The sequence below is a fragment of the Zootermopsis nevadensis genome, unplaced genomic scaffold (assembly GCF_977971745.1).
Source record: "Zootermopsis nevadensis isolate Lab colony 2312 unplaced genomic scaffold, Znev_1.0 Znev_ptg000045l, whole genome shotgun sequence".
In the NCBI taxonomy this organism is placed as follows: Eukaryota; Metazoa; Arthropoda; class Insecta; order Blattodea; family Termopsidae; genus Zootermopsis; species Zootermopsis nevadensis.
Genome location: NW_028259177.1, coordinates 834,567 through 855,105, shown reverse-complemented (window position 1 = coordinate 855,105; position 20,539 = coordinate 834,567). Strand labels below are relative to the sequence as shown.

The 20,539-nt window shown below is 40.1% G+C and overlaps 1 protein-coding gene, 1 long non-coding RNA gene and 1 pseudogene across 8 annotated transcripts in view; 1 reads left to right on the top strand and 2 right to left on the bottom strand.

Annotated features, from left to right (window-relative positions):
• Window positions 1-16,318, top strand: part of LOC147871604 (oxytocin receptor A-like) — a 546,632-nt gene extending 530,314 nt beyond the window's left edge. The window contains exon 8 of one of the 4 annotated variants that reach the window (XM_087360682.1): window positions 15,661-16,318. In XM_087360682.1, the coding sequence (XP_087216808.1) occupies window positions 15,661-15,714 (54 nt within the window). In that variant the 3' untranslated portion in view covers window positions 15,715-16,318. Of the gene's footprint in view, window positions 1-2,502; window positions 5,190-10,949; window positions 10,989-11,262; window positions 15,343-15,660 lie in introns of those variants that run through there. The other 3 variants (XM_087360685.1, XM_087360684.1, XM_087360683.1) reach the window with 3 other exon arrangements.
• On the bottom strand, window positions 641-2,514 carry LOC147871605 (zinc finger MYM-type protein 6 pseudogene; annotated as a pseudogene).
• Window positions 10,397-18,158, bottom strand: LOC147871603 (uncharacterized). 4 transcript variants are annotated; one of them, XR_015538642.1, is made up of 5 exons: window positions 17,892-18,158; window positions 14,304-17,048; window positions 13,743-13,846; window positions 12,244-12,391; window positions 10,397-11,448 (listed from the first exon to the last, which is right to left on the bottom strand). It is a non-coding gene; the product is annotated as an uncharacterized LOC147871603 (long non-coding RNA). The 4 variants fall into 4 exon arrangements; XR_015538643.1 differs by having other exon boundaries at window positions 14,304-15,551; window positions 17,892-18,138; XR_015538641.1 differs by lacking the exon at window positions 17,892-18,158 and having other exon boundaries at window positions 14,304-15,551; window positions 16,886-17,310.
• Between the last annotated feature and the right edge of the window lie 2,381 nt (window positions 18,159-20,539).

Here is a 20,539-nt window from a genome sequence, read left to right as displayed (position 1 = left end):
CTCAGGTCGCTATCTACCCTACTGTTGTTCATATCAAGAGTGATGATAAGTATGGCTTAAATGTGAAATATAAAAATCATAAAATCATGTATGAACATTAACAACTTATTATTCTTTCCGTAACGTACCGGAAGCAGTTTCTATCTAACAGGCCGACTAAAATTATGGATGAAATACAAATATTAAAATATAAAAAATAACTAATATAAGGTGCCCGAATTTATAACTTGTGTTGGGCAAGGCCGTGGTCTAGGCAACACGGAGTTTTCCTCCGTGGCATCCCAACAATTACTCCATTCACACACAGAAGAAGGCAATGGCAAACCACTTCTGGATCATCTGCCAAGAACGTATATGAACAGGTCCCAGTCCGAGAAAAGGATGGAAGGATCCTGTTCATATGGACCTGTCGTCACACAGAAAACTAAATAATAATAAGATAAGGTGGTCTAGCGGTTAGAACGCTGGCCTTGTAATCCTGGGGTCTCGGGTTCGCTTCCAGGCGGTGCCCGAATTTATAACTTGTGTTGGGCAAGGCCGTGGTCTAGGCCAGTGTTCTTCAACCTTTTAACACCCGCGGCCCGGCGAAAATAGGAGAAATATTTCGCGGACCGGCGTCAGCCAGAAATAAAAACCAATGTAGATAGAATTTTATTTATTAAATCTAATGTTATAAAATTACAATTGTTGGTTAGTGCGACATCTGCTGCTGCTTCTTTGTAAGCAAATTTGATATACGTGGTTGCAGCGTTGTTTCTGAGAGACGAAGCGCTGGATTAACATCAGTTCGATTTCTCTGTTTGGTTTTTATTACTGACATAGCTAAAAAGTCTTTTCACACAAATAGGAAGTCGAAAAAACGACCAACAATTTGATAGCTTTATAACTCAGAGATGGATATTCTTTATCGAGGGATATCCAAAATTGAGGCAATGATTGCATTTTATGTCTGGACACCAGAGTGAGATCAGAAGACAACTCGATCAGTTTGTCTTTCTCACGAGGATCAAGTGCGCATGATTTTATATCTTCCAAAAAGGGATTATTAATCCAAAGGTTACCTTTACGTGGATCTTCATTTTCAGGGAGATATTTATTAAAGTTTTCAGCTAACACTCTTAAATGTTGGCTTATTATGTTGAATATGACTTTCTGGTTGATATCAGCAGCATTCAAAAATTCTCCCAAAAGTGGAAACATTTCTATATCTTCCTCTTGTACGCGACTATCCCAAAGAGCCAGCTTCTTTTTGAACGCATGCATTTTATTTCTTAGTGTAAAAGTGTTCGTACAAGACACCTGAACGGAAATATTAAGTTCGTTCATAAGGTTAAATATGTCCGCCATATACGCAAGCTTAGCCATCCATTCCTCATTCAATAAAGGCTCTACTAGGTCAGATTTTCGCTCTCGCAGAAACTGCTTTACTTCTTCCTTCAGTTCGAACAGGCGTGCAAGAACTCTTCCTCTCGATAACCATCTCACTTCTGCATGGAGTAGGAGATGTTGGTGATGTGAGTCCATACTCTCACACAGTGTCGTGAACAGCCTCGGGTTCGTAGCTCGACTACGAATTTCGTTAATGATCTTCACAGCGTCATTCATCACAGTGTTTAGTTCAGTAGAAAGCTTCTTTGCAGCTAGATGCTCCCGGTGGATCACAGAGTGAGTGAACAAAACTTCTGGGTGCGCGACTTCCTTTATTTTCGCAACTACTCCTGAGCGACGACCAGTCATGCTCGCAGCACCGTCCGTACACACACCAACACATTTGCTCCAGTCTATACCATTAAGAGTATTATATATCTCTGAACTAGTGGTCCGTCCAGGTAAATCAAGGCAACAAAGAAGTTCTTCCCTCAGGTCTTCATCTTCACTGTACCACACGAAGCAAAGTAGGATAGCATGGTTACTCACGTCAGTTGATTCATCAAGTTGGATCGCGAAACATCTCGATTTCTTTATCCCCTCTATAACTTGCTTTTCAATATCGATGGCCATGTCAACAATTCTCCTCTGAATAGTGGTGTCCGAAAGCGGTATAGCCTCTAGTTTTTTAGTGGCTTGAGGACCCAAAATTTCTTGTACGACATCTAAGATGCAAGGCTGTGGCTTATCAGTGAAATCTCTATGCTTCGAATGCAAATGAGGAGCCAGTTTGGACGGTTTCATAGCGTCATTTGAAAGAACTTCGGAACATATTACACACAAAGGCCGTGGCGATAGTTCACTGCCAGGGGCTACAATAAAACCAAGCTTTAAATATTCCTTATCGTAATGCCTAACAAAGTTTCCTTTTCTCTTTTTGGTTTGTATTGCACATTCCGAAGTATCAGGATATTTCTTTTTCTTTGTTTTTTTCTAAACTTGAAGCACTAGTACTTGGCATACCTTCGGCACCATCACTTATTTTCTTCTGAATATTGTCCTTGCCTCTACTGACTTTTTGTTTATCCATCTTGTAGGGTTTCAAATTTTACGAAAGAAATAATTTGTTTTCAGAAATTCCACAACCCAACATTAAAAAAACAATACGTACGAGCGCGATAAAATAAGAATTCTTACAACGTGTCGTCGACAGGCGAGCTGACGCAATACTGGCATTCGGCGGCCGCACACTTCGTCTATACTCGTCGCGTGCAGCGCCCCGCTCGCCGCTCGCCTCGCAACAGTGGGAATTCCCCGAATCGTATAGCGGTATAGTCGGGTGAAAGCTTTCGCGGACCGGCAATAAACTCTTGCGGACCGGCGCCGGTCCGCGGACCACCGGTTGAAGACCACTGGTCTAGGCAACACGGAGTTTTCCTCCGTGGCATCCGAACAATTACTCCATTCACACACAGAAGAAGGCAATGGCAAACCACTTCTGGATCATCTGCCAAGAACGTATATGAACAGGTCCCAGTCCGAGAAGAGAAAAGGATGGAAGGATCCTGTTCATATGGACCTGTCGTCAGACAGAACACTAAATAAATAAATAAATAGGTTACAGGGTTACATCTCTTGAGCTAAGAGTCTGGTAAGACTATAATATGACAGACAAAGACAGAGAATGCGTGTCGAGAGAAAGAGTGAGATGAGGTGAATCTAAGAAGAGGGGCAGATATTATTAAGACGGGTCACAGGCTAAAACGTTCCCCAAGAAACCTGTTCTATTTCCTTCCTTGTCTTGACCGACAGAGGTCACTGATCGAGTCCCGAACAAGATTTATCTTACGCAAAATGACTTTTAGTGAGGTTTGAGATTCCCAGGGCGAATGGTATGTGCGATGGTGCCAGCAAGAACCTTCGAAACGTCGGTAAACTTCTACCAGACTACACGGAGCAACATCCTATGAGTCACCTCTGTTCCCTGCGTTGTTATGACCTAAAAACAAACATCGATTAAATATCATTGCATGAAATGAGAACATAAATGGTCGGAGTAAAATCACGAAATTTTTTTTGGAAAATCTCGGTCTCGGCTGAAATTCGAAGCAGGCATGTACGTAAGAAGTGTTACCGCTTCGAACATGAATTAGTTATCTTTCACCATTAAGATGGTTTCATAAAAAAGCAGAAGATATTTGAAGTTCGTTTAAAAGTTTTATTCTTAGATTAAGACCGAAAATAAAGTTTATTTCTTCCTTTTATGACATTTCGCGGGCGTGTTTAAGGTTTTATTTATGTGCAATGTATGTTTCTCAGGATAAACACAGATTATTTACCTTAAAAGCATTAACCAGTTGATCTTTGTCACAGAGACAAGTTGTGGTTTCTTTGAGGAAGAAGGGAAGTTTCCATTTAGAACTTCATCCTTTCATAACAACGCAAACCAACGTACACTCGTCTGAAGTTCCCTGTCGGTCCAACCCGACTTTTTATAAGACATAACCAAACGTCCGCGTTCACGAACTGAAAATCTAGAAGTAATATAACATTTCCCAAGATGTTGTATAATTCTATATTGAATCTTGGGTAGAAATTACAAGACTACACTCTGACACGTTCACAAGCCTTGTAGGATGAACCAGTTTTTATGAAATATCCTTCCGAACAAATTCGACTGTCTGTCGTAGAAATTAACTTGGAGGCCTATCACTACGATCTCCTGTAATATAGGCATCCCTTTCTTACCACCCCTAAACAATGTACGTGACTGTAGTGATCAATGGCGCCCGACGACTAAACCGCCTATATATATCACACCAGTCTTCCCTCCGCCACATACAAACAGACGAGGCGGAATTTGTTAATTTTCGAAACCAGAAACAAGTGTCAAGATCCGAGTTTCTTTCGACACTGCGCGTAGAAAATAAGTTTAAATATTGCAGAGCCGAGTGAGAATTCCATATATCAGCAGTGTTCAATCGTTCCTTGTCCGTTTGAAGCGAGAACCCGTCTGAATCGTATTTAAGAATTCGGTCCGTACCGCGAAGAAAACACTTCACTTCACCATTACGAAGATCAACTGGTTAACTTGCCACTGCCGTGAGCTTCATACTCGAGTAAAAGAATCTCTTGTAAACTTAACAACTGGAATGCAGAATGACAAATGCATGGATGATGTAGCTAAGAGAGAAATCTCTGTCCATTACGCATGTGCAGTTGGGTCACTGAATGAACTGTCCTTGTACACTGCGAGGTGTAAGCAGTAGCGAACGCGATGTACAGTCATGCACAAAACTACCGCATCCAACCGCTTGTCTGCAGGTTAGCCTAGCTTCAGAGACTAGCTAAACGATGGGCATAAAAGATAGGAGAAAAGGAAAAGATTGACAGTGGAACCAGTTCCGGAGAATCTGACGTAAATACGTCTTTGTATTTGAGTTATATTTAGGCAATAAATACAATGAAAGGAAGTTTATATATTGGCTTTATTCTAAATACTCCCTTTATACACGCTTTACAATTGAGTATCTCTGCATAGTATGACGGAACTGCGCAGACGCAGAAGTAGCCTAAGGTGCGATGCGCCTTTGTTCGTATAAATAAATGTTTGTAGAATCTAAACCATTCGTGATATGTAAAATCTGAAAACAGATTTGGAAAGCTCAAGACGTAATACGTATTTCGTACGCAATATGTCCAGATCCATCTCTTACGGTTTTCGAGAGGCGGGTGCTTAACGCGCCAGATACATCGAAAATTGTATGCGTTGGTTCATTAAATTTACAATAAATGTATAAACAATTATAATTACAACAAAATACGTTACAGATTCTTAAAGGCCCTTATTTACTGATCATTTTACATATAAGTTACATCACCCTTATTCTTACCATTCCTGAGGAATGAAAGTTTAAATGTGTCTCGGCGCTGGATCATACAAACGCTGATTTGCCGAATCACCCTTCCGTATGGACGTATTTACGTCATTACAGTACACGCTCCTTCTCAACATGGCAACGCTGGAGACAGATGGCCCCAAGAAAAATGGCGAAGCGATTTCACCCCGCCCCCTTCCGGTCAGGTGACTTCGTGATTCATGTGCGCAGAGCAGTTTACCTTAACACGTGTTCCAACAACTCTGGGCTGAAAATTAAGAAACATGTACACGACCTAACAAAGCAGAAGACCACCATCTCTAATTTGAACACTTTACGAAAATTATTGTATAATATACCTCGTGCGCCTGACTGCTGCGATCGTCGGTTCGAGTCCCACTCAAGGCCGATCACTCATGCAAGGAGTTTCGAAATGTAAGTAGACCAACTTTGGCAGGACCGAAGGGACTTAGGACAGCGAAATGATGACGGGTAGTCCACGATCTTGCGATTCAAGGAAAATAATGTTAACAAATTGACCCTAGTGAGTTTTCAGCGAAGATGAAGTAGATTTGTAGATATTTAAGAATCCAGTTAATACTTCAAAGAAAATACCAAACATCACCACTAGTTCAAGTCTCCCACCCTCCAAAAAAATAAATGCACAGAAATAACAGCTACTTTAACGTTCTTGACGAATACATACGTACAAATACAAAGCGAGAGAGAAAATAACCCAGGAGTGACCAGAATGTCTCCCATTTTATTATCCGTCAGGCTGCCTGTTAAAGGACAAGATGCAGCTACTAACCAGTGGAATGTAAATGGCTACTGATATAACTGTTATTGTCAGTTACCAGTTTCTGTTATTTAAATAACAGCAGGAAACTGGTTACTGGTAATTCAGCTGCCGACCTCAGCTACTGTACAGTGAAAAGTGATCGGGATCTCCACTAACAGCTACATGGCAGATACCAGTTCCACTAATTCAGAGAGTTGCTGCAAATAACCAGTTATTGGAAAGTGCAGCTACTAACCAGTGAAATGTAAATGGCTACTGATATAACTGTTATTGTTAGTTATCAGTTCCTGTTATTTAAATAACAGCAGCAAACAGGTTACTGGTAATTCAGCTTGCCGACCTCAGTTACTGTTCGGTAAAAAGTGATCGGGATCTCCACTAACAGCGACATGGCAGTTATCAGTTCCACTAATTCAAACAGTTGCTACAAATAACCAGTTATTGGAAAGTGCAGCTACTAACCAGTGAAATGTAAATGGCTACTGATATAACTGTTATTGTCAGTTACCAGTTCCTGTTATTTAAATAACAGCATCAAACTGGTTACTGGTAATTCAGCTTGCCGACCTCAGGTACTGTTCAGTGAAAAGTTATCGGAATCTCCACTAACAGCTACATGGCAGATACCAGTTCCACTAATTCAAACAGTTGCTGCAAATATCCAGTTATTGGGAAGTGCAGCTACTAACCAGTGAAATGTAAATGGCTACTGATATAACTGTTAATGTCAGTTACAAGTTCCTGTTATTTAAATAACAGCAGCAAACTGGTTGCTGGTAATTCAGCTGCCGACCTCAGGTACTGTTCAGTGAAACGTGATCGGGATCTCCACTAACAGCGACATGGCAGTTATCAGTTCCACTAATTCAAACAGTTGCTGCAAATAACCAGTTATTGGAAAGTGCAGCTACTAACCAGTGAAATGTAAATGGCTACTGATATAACTGTTAATGTCAGTTACCAGTTCCTGTTATTTAAATAACAGCAGGAAACTGGTTACTGGTAATTCAGCTTGCCGACCTCAGGTACTGTTCAGTGAAAAGTGATCGGGATCTCCACCAACAGCGACATGGCAGTTATCAATTCCACTAATCCAAACAGTTGCTGCAAATAACCAGTTATTGGAAAGTGCAGCTACTAACCAGTGAAATGTAAATGGCTACTGATATAACTGTTAATGTCAGTTACCAGTTCCTGTTATTTAAATAACAGCAGGAAACTGGTTGCTGGTAATTCAGCTGCCGACCTCAGGTACTGTTCAGTGAAAAGTGATCGGAATCTCCACTAACAGCTACATGGCAGATACCAGTTCCACTAATTCAGAGAGTTGCTGCAAATAACCAGTTATTGGAAAGTGCAGCTACTAACCAGTGAAATGTAAATGGTTACTGATATAACTGTTAATGTCAGTTACGAGTTCCTCTTATTTAAATAACAGCAGGAAACTGGTTGCTGGTAATTCAGCTGCCGACCTCAGGTACTGTTCAGTGAAACGTGATCGGGATCTCCACTAACAGCGACATGGCAGTTATCAGTTCCACTAATTCAAACAGTTGCTGCAAATAACCAGTTATTGGAAAGTGCAGCTACTAACCAGTGAAATGTAAATGGCTACTGATATAACTGTTAATGTCAGTTACCAGTTCCTGTTATTTAAATAACAGCAGGAAACTGGTTACTGGTAATTCAGCTGCCGACCTCAGGTACTGTTCAGTGAAAAGTGATTGGGATCTCCACTAACAGCGACATGGCAGATACCAGTTCCACAAATTCAGAGATTTGCTGCAAATAACCAGTTATTGGAAAGTGCAGCTACTAACCAGTGAAATGTAAATGGCTACTGATATAACTGTTAATGTCAGTTACAAGTTCCTCTTATTTAAATAACAGCAGGAAACTGGTTGCTGGTAATTCAGCTGCCGACCTCAGGTACTGTTCAGTGAAAAGTGATCGGGATCTCCACTAACAGCGACATGGCAGTTATCAGTTCCACTAATTCAAACAGTTGCTGCAAATATCCAGTTATTGGAAAGTGCAGCTACTAACCAGTGAAATGTAAATGGCTACTGATATAACTGTTAATGTCAGTTACGAGTTCCTCTTATTTAAATAACAGCAGGAAACTGGTTGCTGGTAATTCAGCTGCCGACCTCAGGTACTGTTCAGTGAAACGTGATCGGGATCTCCACTAACAGCGACATGGCAGTTATCAGTTCCACTAATTCAAACAGTTGCTGCAAATAACCAGTTATTGGAAAGTGCAGCTACTAACCAGTGAAATGTAAATGGCTACTGATATAACTGTTAATGTCAGTTACCAGTTCCTGTTATTTAAATAACAGCAGGAAACTGGTTACTGGTAATTCAGCTGCCGACCTCAGGTACTGTTCAGTGAAAAGTGATTGGGATCTCCACTAACAGCGACATGGCAGATACCAGTTCCACAAATTCAGAGATTTGCTGCAAATAACCAGTTATTGGAAAGTGCAGCTACTAACCAGTGAAATGTAAATGGCTACTGATATAACTGTTAATGTCAGTTACCAGTTCCCGTTATTTAAATAACAGCAGGAAACTGGTTGCTGGTAATTCAGCTGCCGACCTCAGGTACTGTTCAGTGAAACGTGATCGGGATCTCCACTAACAGCGGCATGGCAGATATCAGTTCCACTAATTCAAACAGTTGCTGCAAATATCCAGTTATTGGAAAGTGCAGCTACTAACCAGTGAAATGTAAATGGCTACTGATATAACTGTTAATGTCAGTTACTCTCTTGAAGTAGTCGCGACGAGTTTTCCATAGATGGGAGCAGTAGCCTGTAACGCAGATCTTTCATCAGGAACGTTTCGTTCGCTAGCTCGTAGGCCAGTCTTGATGGCGCGTATTTTGAAATTCCAAGAGTATTTTTCAGGAATCTTGCCTTGACGTTTTCCAGTGATTTTACGTCTTTCAGACTTAGGTTGGACCATGCGATTTCGATTCCATAGGTTAGCAGTGGGACAGTTTTAGCTTCGAATAGTCTTACAGCGGTTTCAAGGCTAAATTGTCTTAGATTTTTTATTTCTAGCTTCCCTTTGGTAGCTGCGATGGCTCTCTTTTTAATGTGGATCTGGTAGGACTTCATTGTAGTCTTCAGTGTTACTCCAATAGCCAGGCTTTCATTTCGTCCTTCTTTGATTAAGACGTCGGTGGGTTTTGTCTGTCTGAGTGTTGTGATACGAGGCGTTATCAATGACCAGAAAGGAGATTGAACGAACAGGTGGCATGTTGTTAACACAGCACTGACACAGACTGTACTGACCGACAGAAACTCCTTCCTTCCTTCCTTCATTGAGTGGTCCGCATACTGGGCACTCCGTACAAGGTCAGGGGCCATAATCGGTGGATCCAATTCTATTTGCATGGCACATCAGAATGGTTAGCAACCAGCAGCTTGACTTGGGTCCCATGGTCCTCTTTCCTTCACCTGGTATCACAAGGCAGCCAGCTCTCCCCTTCATGGCTACCTCCCAACACTGACTTTATTTACTTTTGGCACGTCTAGTCCTACACATGCCATCGGTTCACATCCCCTTTCGAAGTTGTTTTTACATTTTGAATGTCCTAACCTATGCAAACTGAAGTAGCGATAACTAGTCTCACTTCGATTACAATAGCTCTCATGAATGTCTGTGGATTCTATTATCAGACTTGAATTTCCTAATTTTATGGATTTTGGCCACAACAGCTCGCATTTATGAAATTCAAAGCAATTACACGTAGCCCTCGATTTACGCCGGGGATGCGTTCCTGGACGAACCGGCGTAAATTGGAACTCTCTTATGATGTAAATCAATGGGAAGTCAATGACATGCGTTCCCAGCACCCAAACATTGGCGAGTAATATAATGGCATTACATTTAAAGCTCTGAAATAACGTAGATAAAATAAAGGGAACTTAAAAAAGTATACATTTTATACACTTAAAATCGGCAATTCGTTGGTCCCCACGATTGACTGCGATTCTTTCATGTGATTGATGTGTGCAGTCATCTCTGCTGTTATGCGACAGTTGCATTCATGTAAGACGCCGACCTATAGAAAATCGTGTAGTAAAAATAACCCTGGTACCTCCGCAGAGATTAAATTAGTCCTTTGAAAGTTTAAAGCTCCAGGAATGAAATTGCATAAGAGCAAATTGCATTTCACAAACAGCTTTTACCGACTCATCGATCTCACTGGAGCAAATTCGCGTTAACGAGACTTACGTAATTGCAGAGATGACTGTATTTATAACTTTTATTCAAAATCAGCGATGTAAGAATTACGATTTAGTATAAGAATCAGTACGAGATACATTGTAAAACGTTATAAATAATAGTAAAATATATTTTTCTTTTACGTTTTGACTTTCTGGTTTCAAAATTGGCGCAAATCGAGGCCTACCTCTATTTTCTACAATGCACCATTAAACAATCTTCAGTTACTTATGATGAAAAACTTCATAATGTGGGAAACTTAATTACTTTCTTCCCCTGCGGCATGCCAAACATTCTGGATAATTCTGTTCCTAATTTTAAAAAACATAATAAATTAATAATTATTCCTACGATTGTATCTTCAAGATGAATAATGTTTTGTGCACCAGTTTTCTAAATCACACTGTTGTACATGAATTTTCAATAGCTGTGCGCCTAATTTCCAAAACTGAGAAGTCGATAATTTTTCTGATATTATCTCTCGAAGAGGAACATTTTTGTACTTATCCCGTTATATATCATGCAAAATGTCTGGCACATCTGATCCGTCTTCATTCAACCCTTTACAGCCTAGAGGAAATTCAATATGCCACATCCTTTGGTATTCAGTGACTCTGCATTTTTCCCACCGAGTATATCTGCGTACTTTTTATGATTCTCAGAACAAACATCAATCATTTCCGTAACAGCATCAACAGACTGATCCTCGCAATGGTGGAGTGCTGTGTTCTCTTTGAGGTAGGAGCTGATATCTGAATATTGTTACAACCAGTTGAGGTCAAAGGGTTTATTAGACACAGAATATAAAATATGAAGATTTAATTAATGACATAAAATATAAATACCCCATAAAGGAAAATCCAAACAATAGTCACACGACAACGTGTCTGCGATAAACAATTTATGTGTATGATTTCAAAATTTTTCCTGTTAATTCCTCTCCAAAAGACATCAGTTATTCTTCTTCTTCTTCAGAGTTATGTGGACTGGTGACTTCCCTCATAACCTGGTTGCGTGACGAAGCCGTTTGTCCAAAACAAGAGCAGGAGAGTACATCTCTTTCCGAAGTCCCAGATGTCTGGTGGGCATGATATGCTGTTCTCACAATCGCTGCTCCTTTTCACTCTAACTGGACTGGTACCAACGGCAGAACCCTGGAATCTTTGTTACCAAGCATAAACATTGATTACAGTACAATCATCATTCTACACCTATAAATATTTTTAATTTTATTCTAAAGGGCTTTGACAACGGGAGTTTACATCAAAAATTATTCTTTGTCAGGACGTTTTCCACCGCCTGTTCTTTAAAATCACGACGTTTCGGAGGCTGGTTCTGTGACAGAGACTATCTCTATCTAAGGGAACCAACAGAGTAGGTACCTCTCACCTGAAGACGTAGACAGAACCAGCCACCGAAACGTCGTGATTTTAAAGAACAGACGATGGAACAAATAATTTTGTTTGTAATTTTGTTTCCCTACTCCTTGTTTATGCAGATCATTTTCTTAACGTTCTTCCATCTCCTCACGAACCTCAAACAGACACTCTCCTACTTTCTTCATTCCTATTTTTTCTTTTTAATTTCAACGTTCCTATATGATCAATAAAGACTGCGTGTTCAGGCACCGAAAACTGCTTTTTAAGCACTTAACATAAGGGCACATGTACTTGAAAATATGCATTCATTTGTTAAAAATATAACAGCGATATCAAGCGACAGGTACACTGGAGAAACATGACGAACCATATAAACACTAGCAATTTATGCAATTCTATTTTGCTAATGACGTAACTAAACATTATTTACTGAAAAACTACAAATTATATTGCAAGATAATTTTGAAAGACAAACTGCGTAGAATGTTAAGTCAGGTCTGACAACCTATTTAATTTAATATCCCGTGGAAACCCACAGGAAACTTTCGATAAAGAAGCAAAATTAACGGGTACTTACCACTCTCCATTGCTGGGTTATTTTCATCGGGAAACATATCAGGTCCATGAAATGCACTGTTTCACCGATCTGCGTACCTTGGGACCGCTGCAGAATCATTCATCTCTTCGGATTCTTCAATATCCAACTTCTCTCGATAGACCCGAATCTGTAAAATTTTATGAACGCTTGAAATTGTCTGTAGAATATCTCCTGATAAAAGTACATGACATTTATTCTTTAGCTACGATAATCAGATTAAGAAGGATGAGATTGGTGGGGCACGTAGCATGGCAGAGATAAAAAGCACATGCAGGATTTAGTTCAGAAGCACTGATTGGGCAAGACTGAAGACATGAAGAGGTGGATAATATTAAAATGAATTATGAAACACTGAAAGGAAGGGGAACCTGGATTGATACGGCTCACAACCGACACCACTTGTGGCCTCTCGTGATTCTTACGGTAACAATAGCAACTGAAATCCTTGACAAAATGATGGATAATTTTCAAAATCTGACATGTCTCATTCCCGATAGCCAAAGCCGTTGAAAACAACACACTAAAATTTCATCTTCTTTGGAAGCAAAACTCATTCTCTAACTCGGATGTAAGAACAAATTTTTGGGAGCAATTGGTAGAGAGCGCTGAGCAGAATATCTACATTTCTAAAGAGATATGCAGTCAAATGGTAAATGAGAGGACTTCATACTGAGGAAGTTTATAGTATGCGCTCTTCAACTTGGTAAATACACGCAGTTTGTCGATCTCACGCCCCATCCATGAACACATTGCTTGTAACGTCTTAATCACATCTGTGTGGATGCAGATCGTGCCCTCACTCTTCTCCACAACCGATTTCTGAAATCTCACTTCTTTCTGCAGATCCATATCCGAAACATTTTAAGACAAAGTAAAAACAGTCTGCACGACAGAATTTCAAAGAAACCACGCGCTACAGCACACAGTCTACATAGCTAAAATTTTAAACAAAGGATTTAAATAAAGTGAGCATCTTCTTTGAACACCCTTTGTCTACATTACTGGATCCCAAAAAACTGTCGAAATCATTAGATGGCAAAAGACCAGTGCCTTTTCCAATTACGGTGGCCTGATGTCATACAATATATACGCCCTTTCATCACCGACGCAATCAGTAGGGACGTGGTGGATGGAGCATGTAACAGGCTTCAGAAATGAGAAATTCATAAAGAATTAACTTTGTAAGCAAAATGTCACTTTGACAGCCCGGGGATAAGAACCCGAGTAATATTAAAAGGGATTATTAAACACAGAGCGTCTTCAGAATATGAAAGTAAAACATCTTCTTCTTCTTCTCTGAAAGCAGAACTTTATCTGTAACTAACTAAAGGGAGGCGAATAAATTTTGAACAAAATTCCAAGCAAAATATCTGCGCTTCTGAATAGACATGCAGTTATATGGTAATTGACAAAATTTCATACTAAGAAGTGTCTGCACTATTCAACTTAAAACATATATAGAATAAAAGCATGCATACCCTCTGTCTCGCCCGCTCATTCTCCTGCATCTGGAAATGAAGTGCGTCTCCATTCTTCTTCGCAATAAATTTATGGTGTCTGAGTTCATTCCGCAGCTCTGTCACTGTAAAATTTTGTGACTACATTAGTTCATCTTCTTAGTCTTTTGTAGCTCGAGTTAAGATTATAACTACGGCTTCCAGGAATAAGTCTTGATAAATATCGAGAATGATCCCGCGTTACAGCTGACAATGGAACTACTTCTTTCAGGGGGGCAATGTCAACTTAAATATCTGTCAAAATCTTGGATAAGTTTTAAAATTTGACAAGATTCGTCCCAGAGAGCCATAGTTGTTCAAAATATGACAATAAAATCTGTTCTACTGTACAGCAAAACTTCATCTTGAACCCACTAGTTAGGAAATTTTTTTTTAAGATAACTGGAACAAACTGCCAAGCAGAATATCTGCACTTCTGAAGAGACAAGTAGTTAATACGGTAATTGACAACATTTCATACCGCGGAAGTATATAATCTGTACTCTTCAACTTTGGACATAAACACAATAAAAACATACATACTCTCTGTCTGCATTTTGCTAATCTCTCTCGCCTGCTCTGACAACATTTCTCGTAATTTCTGATTCTCCTGTGTCTGAAATCGAAGTTCGTCTCCATTCTTCTTCGCACTAAATTTATTGCATCTCAATTTATTCCGCAGCTCTGTATCTGTAACATTTTATGACCACGTAAAATTGTGAAATTCCTCCTGTGAGGGTATTTCAGGAAATAAGAAATCAAGCATTACAGTTAAGAGCAAAATTTATACACAGCTATTTGAGTCCACTAGTGAATCATACGAATTTCTGAACCATTGTGTGGCAAACAAGCAGTGGCTTCTCCAATTACACCGCGTGACATCATACTAAAAACATGTCTCCGAGAGAGACAAAAACAACTGGGATGATGTGTGTGTCGAGAAGGCAGCATGCATGAGCCAGATGAGAAATTCATCAAGAAAATTATATTCGAATAATGTATGGGAAATATCACTTTCATGGGCTGGTAATGACACTGTTCGCCGCCAGGGGCGATATGAGAGAAAATGGCTGCCATCGAAGACAGGGGAGCCTTTTGTGTCCTAGATTTCCACGTTTACCGGTCTGTTATTAGTGCGCAACGGCGTTTCTGAACCAAGTTTGCGGCAGATCGACCCAGTTGGCATACAATTCGTAAGTGGTATTCCGAATTTAAGAAATGGGAGAGATGTAAGAGAAAGTCAACCGGCAGCTCGTCAGTAAGCGAGGAAACAGCGGAGCGGGTCCGAACAAGTTTCACACGCAGCCCGCATAAATCCACCGTCAGAGGCAGCACAGAGCTTGGTATTCTGCAGAAGACTGTGTGGAAGATTCTGCGCAAACTTGGAGAGTTTCTCTTTCCATAGGTACCAACTTTGTGCATCTGAACATAAATAACTCTACAGCACACACAACTTTCAACGTGTGACAAGGTTCACCCCGGAAAGCTGAAGTCAACCTATGTTCTTCTTTGGAGGCAAAGAGCTTTGTCTCTAAGCGAGACAGAACAAATTCTCAACGTAACTGGAAGAGAGTACTGGGGAGAATATCAGGGCTTCTAAAGAGACACGCGCAAACACAAAAATTGACATGGAATTAAATCTGCATTCAGAGTCCAGATCTCTATTCCCTGCCTAACGATCTTCTCTTCTGACCATCTTTTGTCCTCAATGTGAGTTTGGAGAGATTCTTTCAATTCCCTCACAATACAGCCACTCTTGTCATTGACTGGGCACACGTGAGCCGGTTTTGACTGGAAAAACAGAGAAAAAATAGGTCATTCTACAGACTAAGAATTCTCTGTAACATAATGAAGTTAATATTTAATCTGGAAAATCTGTTTCAACTTTGAACCATTACAGGAAACAAGAATTAAATTCAACACAGGAAACCAGGCCCAGGCGTCTAACCGGTAAGCTGACCATAACAAGGCGAGCTCGTGACATCATTCACCAGTCACACGGGGCTGGAGCCAGTACCCTGAGGACAACGAACTGTTGGTCTTTTCATGTTTTAACCACTTGGCGCGGCTGATAACCCGAGAGGATTTTCAAGAATTAAAACACTGAAGGCCAGTCTGCCTCATTGATGGAGACAAGCCATCATCTAAGAAATGTCTGCGAATTTCTACCAGACTGCGCAGGGCAACAACACGGAAGACAGCCATATTCCTCCGCAGATGGTTAGACAGCAATCATTCAGGTGAAGGAAACTGTGTTGACTAGTTCAAATAAGAGAGAGTGTTGTATTCAAGGAACTCGTATATTACGGCTCTACGACATTGCCATTTTGAAGGCATCTGAACCTTGCTACAATGTCACGTACACATTTGGCATGCAGAGACTTCAGAAGCAAATTTTCACTAACATTTATCTTACAAGTGCATGTAGGAAAATACGGTTGCTCAGAAAGAAACATCACTAATGTCTAATGGCCTTATGATTTATTTAAGTCAGTATTTAAATGTCACATCACATATTAGCTTGTTCGCAAAAATCTTTATAAACAAATGTGTTCCATTTTGTTGTTTTGGTTATGTTTCCTTTCATGTTTGCATACTGATTAATTCATTGTCAGGATCAATGTTAAGATATCAGGTAAAAGAAACAGTTGGAATTCTGAACCCACGCGGATGGTTAAAAGAAGGAACTTCTGAATTGATACAATTTAAATGTGGTAAAATTGAGGAGTAAAATATACTCTATCTACATCCATTAAAGAAAAGATAAATTGTATTTTGTTTCGTTCTATTTACAAAGCAGTGTATCTGAATTTTTCTTAAGCGAAGCTGCTTGTAATTTCATTGTTTTCTTTACAAAGCAACAAGTGAGATTTGAGGTTATCATGGAGGTAAGTATGAAGATGGCCGTCTTCAGGCTTGTTGCACAATTCAGTCTCATTTCCCTGATGATACAGAGAGCTAGCACCTCTGAAACATCGGCAAGCTTCTACTAAACAATGTATTCCAACAACGCACAAGACAATCACAAATAAAAAAAAAACTTTCTTAAAAACAATTTTGAATAGTACAAAAAATAATCCGATTACCGGAGGTCAGATTTCAAGTCAAACTATTTCTTCACTTACATCAGCTTCCCAAAATTAGGCCAAAATAATCTAAATACAAATTCCTTTAATTTGACAGTTCATCTTCTCTGCTCACAACTGAACGATAATGGATTCACATACACCACTCATCACAAGGCATCACATTACAAATATTTCCCTACTGACGCCATATTGGGAACTTCTGTGAAAAATGCAGAAAAGTTTAGTCACAGATGAAAACAAGCATTTTATATTTCTCACAAAACATACGTGGTCGTGATTCTTTTAGATTTCGAAATTAAAGTTGTGAAGGATAACAGACGCTTTATTTTACGAATTACTTGTCTTTAAATTGGGAGCCAGGAAACATTTCAAAGTATAAGATGGTAAAGTTGCGTCATATTGTGATATAAATATATATTATTTAAATCTTGTCCGTCTAATCACAATAAATTCTTATTAAATATTAAAATAATACAATAATTAACATTTAAAATATTTAAAATATTAAATGATGTTCTTTATCGAAATATTCGATTTACATTAGACCATCATTTTTCATGTTTCATTGTAATATTTTAATATTTAATAAGAATTATTGTGATTAGACGGACAAGATTTAATATATACTTAATATATATTTCAAAGTATGTTGTAGGCTATACATTGCATTTGTTGATTAGTACTTAATACAAAGTAATGGCCATGGAAGTGTGAAAGAAAACTTTTGAAAATCGTGTCCACATATTTCAGTGAGAACTATGTAAAGTACGAAAATTGCATTGCAATAACCTCTAACTTCATTTGTGAGGAAGGTAAGTGGGATAAACGTGCATAATTATATCATATTGAAGAGAAACGTGTGTACATCGCCTGTGGACTACAGTGTTTACGATTATTATACTGCCAAATTAATTTTGAATGCAATGATACAAAACATAAAACAAGTGCGTACTCTGTTACACAGCCTTTACTTTCCGGTATCGTGTCGAAGTAGGCAGATACCAAATACGTTACTCCAATTAAGGGCGAGTTCCATACTTACTTTGTTCAGCGACTTTGATTTGTGACTTCCTTTGAAGTATTTTATAAAATTCTTTATCTTGCAGGGTTCGCTTTCACTGATTAACTTTTGTCTTATCTCACCACTTCGTTAGCTCTATACGGAAGGTAATGCGGCAAAGAAGTGAAACCAAGATCCGTTATCAACTATTTGTAAATATGGATCGACACCATTGGTCAGCTTTTAAATGCGCGCACCTGTTACGTAAGAAACTGATTGTTACGTCATCGCTTTACTCGGCATCGTTGTGTTAGATTGTAGCGGAAATAGCCGAGCTGCGAATCGCTTGTACACTGTGTTCAAAAAGTCACGCAACCATATGGGGAAACGCATGTAATTGGTTTTTTTTGTCCAGGTGGTGAAGAACACTGAGTAGCCATGGGGTACACGTTGCAGCAGCGTATATTTATAGTCACGCAGTTATGCCAGGACGCCTACGCAACTCATCCGCACAGTATTCAGGAATAGAAAGCGAACATTCAGAATTCTGTCGATGCAATCCCATGGCAAACATAGCAAAGGGTCCAGACCGGTGGTAAAGCACAGCTGATGCTGACCACTCATCCCCATCTAGTGCCGAGGTTAAGAATAAATTGAAGCTATAATGTATTTTCTTTCAGACTTTTTACAGATTCGAACTTTCTCAGTCGATCGCAACAAGGCTAGAAAATGGAATGGTCAGGGTATTGCACCTGTCAAGGGAGGGGGAGGGGCTCTGCACCCCTGAAAGTTATTTGCCTGCTCACGGCTGCTTATTTGAGACAATCAGTACACACAGCTGTCTGACGCTCTCTCCACCTTTAGCCAGAAAAAGTAAACATCGTAATTAACATGCCTGTGTGTGCAATTACAAATGCCAATACACACTTTTCCCCACGCAGATTCCAGTTTAATTAACTTCATTATAAATTGCCGTGTTACTGCATGTGTGACATTTTAGATGTGCATTGTACGTATACATTCACATCAATTGTTTTCAGTCAGGCATAAAATTAGGATTCGACGACCGTCGGCGTCGGTACGGCTGACGGATAATGCGCAATATATTCTCTGTTGAAGTTCTTTGAAGAGTGCGTCGACTCTTTCGTGTTGTTACAATTGGTTGAATGATCGTTCACCTCTGCTTGGGCATGTGAAGGTCATACTGCCTCCATCATCAGGACGAGATTTGAAGTTTTCACAGCGGGGAGTCTGAAGATTTCTGTCTTCTTGGTTTTTACGCTGTGTAGTCTGGTCGATGTTAACCAACTTTTCGGAGGTCATACTGCCTCCATCATCAGGACGAGATTTGAAGTTTTCACAGCGGTGTGTCTGAAGATTTCTGTCTTCTTGGTTTTTACGCTGTGTAGTCTGGTCGATGTTAACCAACTTTTCGGAGGTCATACTGCCTCCATCATCAGGACGAGCTTTGAAGTTTTCACAGCAGTGAGTCTGAAGATTTCCGTCTTCTGGGTTGTTGCGCTGTGTAGTCTGGTCGATGTTAACGAACGCTTCGGAGGTCATACGGCCTCCATCATCAGGACGAGATTTGAAGTTTTCACAGCAGTGAGTCTGAAGATTTCCGTCTTCTGGGTTGTTGCGCTGTGTAGTCTGGTCGATGTTAACGAACGCTTCGGAGGTCATACTGCCTCCATCATCAGGACGATGAGTATGAAGATTTCTGTCTTCTGGTTTGTTACGCCGTGTAGTCTTGTCGATGTTAACCAACGTTTCGGAGGTCATAATGCCTCCATCATCAGGGCGAGATTTCAAGTCTTCACAGCGGTGAGTCTGAAGATTTCTGTCTTCTGGGTTTTTACGCTGTGTAGTCTGGTCGATGTTTACCAACGTTTCGAAAGTCATACTTCCTCCATCATCAGGGCGATGAGTATGAGGATTTCTGTCTTCTGGGTTGTTACGCTCTGTAGTCTGGTCGATGTTAACCAACGTTTCGGAGGTCATAATGCCTCCATCATCAGGGCGAGATTTGAAGTTTTCACAGCGGTGAGTCTGAAGATTTCTGTCTTCTGGGTTGTTACGCTGTGTAGTCTGGTCGATGTTAACCAACTTTTCGGAGGTCATACTGCCTCCATCATCAGGGCGAGATTTCAAGTTTTCACAGCGGTGAGTATGAAGTTTTCTGTCTTCTGGGTTGTTACGCTGTGTAGTCTGGTCGATGTTAACCAACTTTTCGGAGGTCATACTGCCTCCATCATCAGGACGAGCTTTGAAGTTTTCACAGCGGCAAGTCTGTAGATTTCTGTCTTCTGGGTTTTAACGCTGTGTAGTCTAGTCGATGTTAACGAACGCTTCGGAGGTCAAGCTGCCCCCATCAACAGGGCGATATTTGAAGTTTTCACAGCGGTGAGTCTGAATATCTGTCTTCTGGGTTGTTACGCTGCGTAGTCTGGTCGATGTTAACGAACGCTTCGGAGGTCATACAGCCTCCATCATCAGGACGAGAATTGAAGTTTTCACAGCGGTGAGTTTGCAGATTTCTGTCTTCTGGGTTGATGCGCTGTGTAGTCTGGTCGATGTTAACGAACACTTCGGAGGTCATACTGCCTCCATCATCAGGACGAGATTTTAAGTTATCACAGCGGTGAGTCTGAAGATTTCTGCCTTCTTGGTTGTTACGCTGTGTAGTCTGG